The sequence below is a fragment of the Salvelinus namaycush genome, chromosome 25, assembly GCF_016432855.1.
Source record: "Salvelinus namaycush isolate Seneca chromosome 25, SaNama_1.0, whole genome shotgun sequence".
Classification (NCBI taxonomy): domain Eukaryota; kingdom Metazoa; phylum Chordata; class Actinopteri; order Salmoniformes; family Salmonidae; genus Salvelinus; species Salvelinus namaycush.
This window is the reverse complement of record NC_052331.1, coordinates 20,390,604-20,402,057: the sequence shown is the minus strand read 5'-3', so window position 1 is coordinate 20,402,057 and position 11,454 is coordinate 20,390,604. Positions and strand designations below refer to the sequence as shown.

The following is an 11,454-nucleotide window of genomic DNA, read 5'->3' as shown; positions in this document are numbered from 1 at the left end:
TTTACTTCACAACAACATAATGTGTTTGGTGTGTTTGAATCCAGATATCTGAATATTTCATACATCTTTAATATCTGTTTTACCAATAGAGTCAGGAAACAACAACCCAAGACTGTCATCACCTGAGGATGTAAAGCGCCTCCACAGACAGCAGAACCTAGAGAACCAGAACCACCACTCTGAGCCACACTCCCCTAGCACTGTCCCCAGAAGGTACACCATCGGAGGGCAAGGGCACCGCAGCACCAGGGACCCCCTGACTATGCAGCACGCTGACATAGAGAGGAAGAAAGAGGTGTTCCTGGAGCACCTGAAGCAGAGGTATCCTCACCATGCTGCTGTCATCATGGGCCATCAGGACCACCTCATGGGCCATCAGGACCGCCTCAGAGACGTAAGTGAATATATTTTTTAAATAATTTGTTGGTTCTGATTTCCCTGCATAGTGGCCTGGAGAATAGCCTAATGTAAATTATGGAAATAGAAAGGTGAATAAACATTCTCAGTAAAACAGCATAAAGAATGGACCATAGGATTAGCCTATTGTCCATCCTACCTGAAATAGCAGGCGCTCTGTGTGTATATATAGCCTTTGCCGCGTCAGGGGGGAGGTGCCGTGCGCGCGCTTATGCTAGAAGTGTGGACATGTGTAACGGATGTGAAATGGCTAGCTAGTTAGCGGGTACGCGCTACTAGCGTTTCAATCAGTTACGTCACTTGCTCTGAAACCTAGAAGTAGTGTTGCACCTTGCTCTGCAAGGGCCGTGGCCTTTGTGGAGCGATGGGTAACGATGCTTCGTGGGCGACCGTTGTTGATGTGTGCAGAGGGTCCCTGGTTCGCGCCCGTGTCGGGGCGAGGGGACGTACTAAAGTTATACTGTTACATTGGTGCCGTGACCCGGATCACTGGTTGCTGCGGAAAAGGAGGAGGTTGAAAGGGGGGTGAGTGTAACGGATGTGAAATGGCTAGCTAGTTAGCGGGTACGCGCTACTAGCGTTTCAATCAGTTACGTCACTTGCTCTGAAACCTAGAAGTAGTGTTGCACCTTGCTCTGCAAGGGCCGTGGCCTTTGTGGAGCGATGGGTAACGATGCTTCGTGGGCGACCGTTGTTGATGTGTGCAGAGGGTCCCTGGTTCGCGCCCGTGTCGGGGCGAGGGGACGTACTAAAGTTATACTGTTACACATGCACTCTACCATGTGTTAAAAATAAACTTTGACTGTTCTGCAAGTTTGACGGGTAAGTCCAGACCCGCATGTGGGCTAGGTGGGGTTTGTTTCCATGGCAACACCTGATGTCGCTTCAAGTTCAAGGAGAGCTCATTTTACAAACGAACGCCGTTTTGTTGGAGTCATTGCGAAAGAAGCCTCCTGTTTTGTTCGGAATTGAGTAGAAGGGCGCATCGCATGTAGCGCGCTCTCACCTTGACGCATTTCATATCAGAGTCTACATTTTAAAGATGGATGTTAATCGTTTCCGATTGAGGCTTTGATATTTACGTTCAGGTAATTTATCATTGAAAGTACATAAGACTACCTTACCTACTTTACCCTCAGTTGTGCAATTATAGTAGATATAGTGCAGATGTTTTTACAGTAGGCTAGTGAGAACTTGTTGGTGGTTTGCAGATGAACTTGTTCGATATGAGGATAGCAGATACCCGCAATAGCCTGCCCTACACACTTCCTAGTCAGTGTAGCCTATGCTACCAGTAACGTTAGATCTATTATTTTGTATTTTTTTCTTTCCCCATTTCAATATAGTCTAGCGCCTGTATTGTATAATTGCCTTAATTTTGCTGGACCCCAGGAAGAGTAGCAGCAGCGAATTGGGATCCATAATAAATACAAATACACCCCAAGCACATCAATGTATATTTGCATTAATTGTTTCAGCTGCTGATTGGCTGACCGCCATTGTTTCGGTAAAAAGCTGAGGGATGGGGCTGTACAAATGTAACCGCTCTTAAATTAATAGACAGAGCTATGGATGCAAGGACTGGCCATCCGTGATATACTAATTATAGTTTTAACCATGTTTTGAGTCTTGTTTGTCTGTATTTGCTTTGCTTACAAACATTGGAGTAAAACAGGTATGACAGTTGAACTAAGCTCATAAGGCATTTATAAATTATATTCAAGAGTCAATGGGTACATATCATAAAGTCCAAAAATTGAGCAGTGTAACCATAGCCCTCTTCTTATGTGGTAAAGTCAACATTGCTGTGGGAGTAAAATGCTCATCCATCCACCTGTTACCCAGTGTGATCATTCTAATGGTCTGCAATAAAAGGGAGGGGTTGAGGATAAAACATTTGTCAATTGCGTTCAAAGACCTGGCATCTCACCAAAGCAGATGGATCATGGTCTGGTCTCTCTGGTCTCTGCCCATGCTTCTGCCAGCGATTAGAGGAGATCAAAGTGGGCCATTTGAGCAAACTAATGCTTGGACCCAGCTTTCATCCCTAGTGGGCTCACTGTGCTGCGCTCTCCCCTCACTTCACTATTAGTAACATCTTGAATAGTAACTGAGTGCTACCTTATGGTGGAAAGGTATGCAATTGTAGATGGGGTCCATACGTTTTGGGGGCACAGTTGGAAGTGTTTTTGTTCTAATGAACTCTTGACAGGCTGAGTCCATCTTGGTCTGAGAGGCTTGTAGCTGAACAAAGTGGAACTTTTGTCTTCACCCCTCAGAAATGGCAAGGTCCTTCTAGAGGGGACCTTTTACAAGCTTTTGGTAATCAGATCGGTGAGTCCCACTTTAGTGACACTGGCTTAAACATGTACTAGCTGCAATGTGCTATATTTACTTTGTTGCATTATTGTGCAAGCTGTAAGCACTATCACAATGTGAACCTGTCATTACACTGTAGTTACACTGTACCTGTCTGTAATTATTATGTGTGGTACATGGTTTTACTCCCACTTTTTTTTATTTTTTTTATTTTTAAATGTAACCTTTATTTAACTAGGCAAGTCAGTTAAGAACAAATTCTTATTTACAATGACGGCCTACCCCGGCCAAACCCGGACAACGCTGAGCCAATTGTGCGCCTCCCTATGGGACCCCAATCACGGCCGGATGTGATACAGCCTGGATTTGAACCAGGGACTGTAGTGACACCTATTGCACTGAGACCGCTGCGCTGCTCTGGAGCCACTTACTAAACAATGGGGCAGTCCTTTTTGTTCCATAGCCAAGTTAAAACCCCAGTGTAGGAGGAGTCTGTAAAGTCTTGGACTTGTAGGTGCCTTAAACTCCAGCACAGGTAGCTTCTCTAGCTGGCCTAATCTTCAAATGCATTATAAGCACAAATATCTGAAACTCATATGGTCAACCTGATGTGCATGACAGTTAAATCCGATAATTATCATGCCCATTTTCAACTGAAAATCTTGTGTGTTATTTGAGGTAGGAAATGCTGAACATATTTTCTGCAAGATGAAGTAAATCTGTTGGGAAGAATAACCATATGTAACCAGTATGTTTTCTAGCCAGTAGCCACACTTCAAGTTATCAGACTCCTTTTAGAGTATATTTGAATAACTAAACAAATGCTTTGCTCTGAGCTCAAATTTGCCCTCACGTTTTTACTATTATTGGGAAGACCTTGCCATTATGGGACAGAATGGAGAGAGCAATACTATGTTGATAGAGAATAAACATGAGGCAAAATGTACGTATTGTTATTCAGTGTTCATTGTTCTTATGGTCATTTGGATATCGTTACTGGATATCTTTATGAGTATAGAGATAACAAACCATGTCAAAAAAGACATGTTCAAACAAGGCTAATGTTGACAAAGACATAGAATAGTTATGTTGTAATGAGATGCAGAGTTGAACAGAATCTGAGTAAACATTGAAACAAAGCATGTGTACTAATACTAGGCTATACTGTATACAGTACTGTGAAAAATTATTTTCCCCCTTTCTGATTTTCTCTGTTTGTGCATATTGTTGATCCTGAATGTTATCAGATCTTCAACCAAAACCTAATATTAGATAAAGGGAACCTGAGTGAACAAATAAAATAGAAATTGGATACTTATTTCATTTATTTAATGAACAAAGTTAAGCCACACCCAATGCCCATGTGCGAAAAAGTATTTGCCCCCTTACACTCAATAACTGGTTTGGGCCACCTTTAGCTGCAATGACTGCAACCAAACGCTCCCTGTAGTTGTTGATCAGTCTCTCGAATTGCTGTGGAGGAATTTTGGCCCACTCCTCCATGCAGATCTGCTTTAACTCAGCGACGTTTGTGGTTTTCGAGCATGAACTGCTCCTTTCAGGTCCTGCCACAACATCTCAATTGGGTTTATATCTGGACTTTGACTAGGCCATTCAAAAACGTTACATTAGCTGCTTTTAAGTCATTCTGATGTAGACTTGCTTTTGTGTTTTGGACCATTGTCTTGCTGCATGACCCAGCTGCGCTTTACCTTCAGCTAACGGATGGATGGCCTGACAATCTCCTTTAGAATTCTCTGATACAGAGCAGAATTCATGGTTCCTTCAATGATGACAAGTCGGTATGAGGTTCTTACTGTGGAATTCAGTGTTTGGCGTCCAAAAAGTCGACTCAAGTTTGTCAGAAAGCACCTGGAAGCACCTGAATGGTTGTCAACACTCCTGGAAGTATGTTCTATGGACAGATGAGTCAAAAGTGGAATTTTGGGTCCTGTCAAGTCTGGCGAAAACCTAACACTGCACTCCACAGTAAGAACCTCATACCAACAGTCAAGCATGGTGGTGGTATTGGGATGGTTTGGGGATGCTTTGCTGCCTCAGGACCTGGACAACTTCTGCTCAGTATCAGAATTCTAAAGGAAAATGTCAGGCCACCCGTTCATGAGATGAAGCTGAAGCGCAGGTGAGTCATGGCTGAAAAGCAACAAATGTAAAACTTTTCAGTCCTAAACCCGGTTGAGATGTTGTGGCAGGACCTGAAACAAGCAGTTCATGCTCGACATGTCACTGTTGAAAGCAGATCTGCATGGAAGAGTGGGCCAACATTCTGATCAACAACTACAGGAAGTGTTTGGTTGCAGTCATTGCTGCTAAAGGTGGCACAAACCAGTTATTGAATGTAAGGGGCATTGGGTGTTTAACTTTTGTTAATTACATAAATAAAATAACTATACATTTTTGGGGTTATTTGGAAACTCAGGTTCCTTTTATCTAATATTAGGTTTTGGTTGATATCTGATAACATTGAGTGTCCAAAAGTTTTGACAATCAGAAAGGGGGCAAATACTTTTTAATGGCGCTGTATGTAGATTTCATGAATTAAACGTATTTCCTGTCCATAAAATAATGTAATGATTATTATGCCAGTCAAAGTGAAGTGGACAGGGCGCTCTGATCCATAGAGCTGCCTGAGGTGGTTATTCACCAGTGTGTCACCATAGCCCAGTCAGTGCCAAGCTTAAAATGTAAATGCAGTGAGTGACTCAGTATGTGTGTGTGTGTTTGTATCAGGTTGCAGATGTCCCCAAAAGTCCCCCTACAGATGCAGGATGCATCAGGGACACATTCACATCACACGTGATTGATTGGGCACAAAATGGTAGCAAAATCATCTGTTTTTATTTTTATTTTGAAGGGTTGTTGGTGGCTTTTGAACTCAAACATGTCCCTTCTTTTGGATACATGAAACATACAGAACCAGTCCATTATATCTGTTTTTTTTTAACAAGAATTACAAATTTGTAGTTGACTTAAAGACTTACTGTGGGTGTGCGTGCATGTTTCACAGTCATGTACTGGAAGTAGACATTACTTAAGGTTGAATACACCACATCTTTGACTACATGATTTTAGTGAGTGTGTGCTGGTGACTGTTCCTCAATTTTTTATCCCTCCTTCTGCCTCTCCAGATCAGGAGCCCCCAGCACTCGGTCAGCCCCCCGCCCGGTGTAGGGGAGCAACTGGAGCACCTATCCGTGGTCTCTCTGGAGTCTCTGGAGACCATGTCAGAGGGAGATGGTCCTGCTGCCTTCACCCGGGGCTGTCGGGCACGGGCCAGCCTGCCGGTGGTCCACTCTGCCAACCAGACCAAGGACAGATCACTAGGTAGGTACTATGGAGCTGTCAGGACTTTTCTTTCTTGCAAGCTCTGTGTCACACAGGCTCTCAGTGTGTGATCACATGCTTTCTCTATCACTCAATTTCTCACACAATCACTCTCCTTGAGCACTCACATGTTTTCTCTCTCTCTCTCTCTCTCTCTCTCTCTCTCTCTCTCTCTCTCTCTCTCTCTCTCTCTCTCTCTCTCTCGGTGTGGTTACAAACAAGTGTCCTCCTCCTGCACCTTTCCAGGTGTGCTGTACCTGCAGTACGCAGAGGAGACCAAGCAGATCCGGATGCCCAATGAAATCACCAGTGGAGACACCGTCAGAGCTCTGTTTGTGAGTGCCTTCCCCCAGCAGCTCACCATGAAGATGCTGGAGTCTCCCAGTGTGGCCGTCTACATCAAGGATGACAGAAGAAATATATACTACGAGCTAACTGATGTCAGGTGAGTTCATCTAGCTATATTCATGACTTTACTTTTTTTAAATGAATTTTCCCCTCCAATAAGCATGTTATGCTAGTCTATAGTGCAACACTTGAAGGATTACAGGGTACAGTAATATGATACTACCTAATGCTACTCTATGTTGAGGTTGGGCAAAAAAGGGATTGTCAAGCTTTGTGTACAGCACCATGTATACTACTATATAGTAATACAGTAAATTATGTCCCATCTATGCTGTTAAAGCAGTCCATCTTTTAGTATGGATCTTAAAATTACAGGGGAGGCTTACAATTCAGTCTCTACTTTGGCATTTCAGCGTCCAAAGCGCTGCATGAATAATACTCCACCTCCTGCTCTTTCAGTTTAGGCAGGGAGCCATAAATGTGGTATTGTTGAGGAAACTAGAGAGGAGGCCAATGTCTGAGCGTGTGGTGCTGATAACAGGGTGTCTGTCTTGATCACACCCTAATCTGTACAGACACTCCTCTACAGTAGACTGATGAATATAGTACCGGGAAGGTTTCCAGTTATACAGTGGAGTTGGCTGTTAGATGGCGACGACCTGTGTTTACTTCAACCAGTGTAACTTTGACGTGTCTTTCTTCTTTCCAGAAATATCACACCTGGCTGCTGTCTGAAGGTGTACCACAAAGACCCTGCACACGCCTTCAATCGCAGCAACGCAAGATCCAACAATGCCGACGGCAGGGTTAGTGAAGCCTGACCTTGCACGGCAACACAGCCAAGCACACAAACTCCCCTAAGTCGCCTAAATCTAGCTGTCTAGTGCAATATTTTTGACATCAAGGAAGCTTCCGCTCCTAAATCTCTAACCAGGGGACAGTGGTGGAAAAAGTACCCAATTGTCATACTTGAGTAAAAGTAAAGATACCTTTATAGAAAATGACTCAAGTAAAAGTAAAAGTCACCCAGTAAAATACTACTTGAGTAAAAGTCTAAAAGTATTGGAGGACAAGTACATTAGAGTGTCTAGTTTGAGAAACAGACGCCTCACAAGTCCTCAACTGGCATCTTCATTAAGTAGTATCTGCAAAACACCAGTCTCAACGTCAACAGTGAAGAGGCTACTCCGGGATGCTGGCCTTCTAGGCAGAGTTGCAAAGTAAAAGCCATATCTCAGACTGGCCAATAAAAAGAAAATATTAAGATGGGCAAAAGAACACAGACACTGGACAGAGGAACTCTGCCTTAGACACTCTAATGTACTTGTCCTCTTGCTCAGTTGTGCACCGGGGCCTCCCACTCCTATTTCTATTCTGGTTAGAGCCAGTTTGTGCTGTTCTGTGAAGGGAGTAGTACACAGCGTTGTACGAGATCTTCAGTTTCTTGGCAATTTCTCGCATGGAATAGCCTTAATTTCTCAGAACAAGAATAGACTGATGAGTTTCAGAAGAAAGGTCTTTGTTTCTGGTCATTTTGAGCCTGTAATCAAACCCATAAATTCTGATGCTCCAGATACTCAACTAGTCTAAAGAAGTCCAGTTTTATTTCTTCTTTAATTAGCACAACAGTTTTCAGCTGTTCTAATATAATTGCAAAAGGGTTTTCTAATGATCAATTAGCCTTTTAAAATGATAAACTTGGATTAGCTAACACAACGTGCCATTGGAACACAGGAGTGATGGTTGCTGATAATGGGCCTCTGTACGCCTATGTAGATATACCATAAAAAAATCTGCCGTTTCCAGCTACAATAGTCATTTACAACATTAACAATGTCTACACTGTATTTCTGATCAATTTGATGTTATTTTAATGGACAAAAAATGTGTAAGTGACCCCAAACTTTTGAACGGTAGTGTACGTACTGTACGTATCAAAAGTAAAAGTCTAAATAATTTCAAATTCCTTATTTTAAGCAAATCAGATGGCACCATTTAATTTTTTATTATGGATAGCCAATGGCACACTCCAACACTCAGACATTATTTACAAACGAAGCGTGTGTTTAAACACATGCAGAGGCAGTAGGGGTGACCAGGGATGTTCTCTTAATAAGTGCATTAATTGGACTATTTTCCTGTCCTTCTAAGCATTCAAAATATAACAAGTACTTTTGGGTGTCAGGGAAAATGTATGGAGGAAAATGTACATTCATTTATATAGGAATGTATTGAAGTAAAAGTAAAAGTTGTCAGAAATATAAATAGTAAAGTACAGATACCTCAAAGAACTACTTAAGTAGTACTTCAAAGTAAATCTTCTTTGCACCTCTGCAGGGGCCCGTAGCTCATCATGCTGAGACACACAGGGATAAAAGCCTTGTTTATTCTCGACTGTAGCAGAAGCAGGATCAGAAGCAGGATCAGAAGCAGGGTTTTTCTTCTGTGTTTGGGTATACCCTAATAAGCAGTTATGATGCCCCTCTGCATTGGTTTCCTGCTGATGTTGAGATTCCTAGTCAGAGGAACCAATATCCTGGAGCCTCTAGAATCCACTGGGCAGACGATCTTGATGAAATTTGATCCTTTTTAGGAAATGTCAGTCTTTTTACTATTAGCATTTTTTCGTTTTACTCTGAGGTATCACGATCAAGCTTTCTGTTTTCAGGAACTCCTCTCTCACATGACAGGAATCCCCTGTAGTACCAGTCAGTATACCATGATCCTGATAATATGATAAACTCACTCTTCTCATAACTGTCTTTTATCCAATAATCACATTAGCCATGTTATAGGATCACTATATTGGACTGAATTGAAACCATGCTACATGTATTAATGTAATATCTACTGCGTCGATCCTTTCGAGGCAAGCTCCCATTCTGGATTAGAAATGACAAGTATTTACAGTAGACTTTTCTGTACTTCTATTACAGCAACAAAATGTCAATGACATAGTTACATTAGGATATTATTGACCGCCACTGATTTAGTTCATGTCATATAGAAAGAAAGCCAGAGTAAATGTCATGGCCGTTAAAAGAAGAGGACCAAGGTGCAGTGTGGTGAGCGTACATTTTCCTTTTTATTAATAAAAATGACGCCGAACAAAACAATAAACACTACAAAAACAAACCGTGAAGCTAAAGGCCATGTTCCCTAAACAAAGTCAACTTCCCACAAACACAGGTGGGAAAAGGGCAGCCTAAGTTTGGTTCTCAATCAGAGACAACGATAGACAGCTGTCCCTGATTGAGAACCCTACCCGGCCAAAACATAGAACTAAAAAACATAGAACATAGAATACCCACCCCAACTCACGCCCTGACCAAACCAAAATAGAGACATAAAAAAGATCTCTAAAGTCAGGGCGTGACAGTAAAGTAATACCATAGCCACATAAGATGTGTCTCAACAAACTGTTGAAAGTCATATGATATTGTATCTTGTTTCTTTCTCCAGATAGTGGCTGTCTACAATATAGTGACATAGTCCATATGTACATATACCTCAATTACCTCAACTAACCGGTGCCCTCGCACATTGACTCTGTACCGGTACCCCCTGTATATAGCCATGCTATTGTTATTTTACTGCTGCTCTTTAATTATTTGTTACTTTTATTTCTTAGGTTTTTTAGGTATTTGTCTTAAAACTACATTGTTGGTTAAGGGCTTGTAAGTAAGCATTCCACTGTAAGGTTGTATTCGGTGTATGTGACAAATACAATTTGATTTGATTTGAAGCTGTGCTTGGATATGTCTGACAAAGAGTACCGTGTGTTATTCATATCCTGCTGCATTACACAATGGCATATTTGCATTATATTTCTCAGCAGCTGTCAGGGACTGGGCACTGGATGGGGCCGTAGAGGCTTGAGAAGAGTCTCTCTTTTCCAACTATCAGCTTTATCACAGAGCCAGGGTGCCATGAGGGATTGGGAGGCATGTAATCCTACTGGGAAAGAGCTCAAATTCCTTCGGTGGGTGTTGTTTTCAGCACGTTGTTTTGTGGTCTGAGGAGAAGTAATGCCGAGGGATCCGATGTCCTGTTGCTCTGTTGTTTTCAGAGCGTCCTGTTAGATTGACGGATAGACGTACCGCGTCGAACCTCCACCAGAGGAAGAGCCTGACTGATCATCCTCAGATTGATCCTCCGATCTACTTGATTTAACTCGCACCTTAAATCAGGCTCACCTCACTGTATGATCAGAGTATTTACGTGAGTTTAGTGGTAGCGCAGATCTTCCTCTCCTATGAGAGATCACCTCAGATATAGATAGACAGAGACCGTTAGGCCCCATGGATGAAAGATGATCTCACTTTTGCACTGGTCTGGAATGCATCGCAGCTTGAAAATGTGGCTTTGTTTAAGTTTATTACTGTACCCACTGGTGGTCAGCCCAGCATGTTGTTCCATAGATGAGGTATGTGTTTTGGGGTATTTCTGAGCAGATAACATTAATAATTGTAACGATCTTCGTTGGGAGAAAGAGAGGAGGACCAAAGCGCAGCGTGGTAAGTGTTCATGATGAATATTTAATGGATCAAACTGAACACTGAAATACAAAACAATAAAGTGAACGAACGAAAACCGAAACAGTTCCGTGTGGAACACACAGACACAGAAAACAACCACCCACGAAACCCAGGTGAAAAAAGGCTACCTAAGTATGATTCTCAATCAGAGACAACTAACGACACCTGCCTCTGATTGAGAATCATACCAGGCCAAACGAAGAAAACAACATAGAAAAACGAACATAGATAACCCACCCAACTCACGCCCTGACCATACTAAAACAAAGAAATAACAAAAGAACTAAGGTCAGAACGTGACAATAATGCCTTGATCTAAAAATATTTCCTGTTTGAGGCACTCTTGTTGTTTTATCACAGGATGAGCAAAGGTTAATGGGGGAAACAAGATTGAAAATATTTCCATTGTAGCAGGCCTACAGGGTTTTTCAGCTGTCCCCGTAGGAGAACCCTTAGAAGAACCCTTTTTTAGTTCCAGGTAGAACCC

At 42.3% G+C, this 11,454-nt stretch overlaps 1 protein-coding gene across 1 annotated transcript in view; it reads left to right on the top strand.

The window, feature by feature from the left end:
- Positions 1-208: 208 nt before the first annotated feature.
- Positions 209-11,454, top strand: part of LOC120019837 (sickle tail protein homolog) — a 29,798-nt gene continuing 18,552 nt past the window's right edge. Inside the window, exons 1-4 of the mRNA XM_038963252.1 lie at positions 209-394; positions 5,886-6,081; positions 6,328-6,526; positions 7,139-7,235. Coding sequence (XP_038819180.1) covers positions 263-394; positions 5,886-6,081; positions 6,328-6,526; positions 7,139-7,235 — 624 coding nt within the window. The 5' untranslated portion in view covers positions 209-262. The remainder of the gene's footprint in view (positions 395-5,885; positions 6,082-6,327; positions 6,527-7,138; positions 7,236-11,454) is intronic.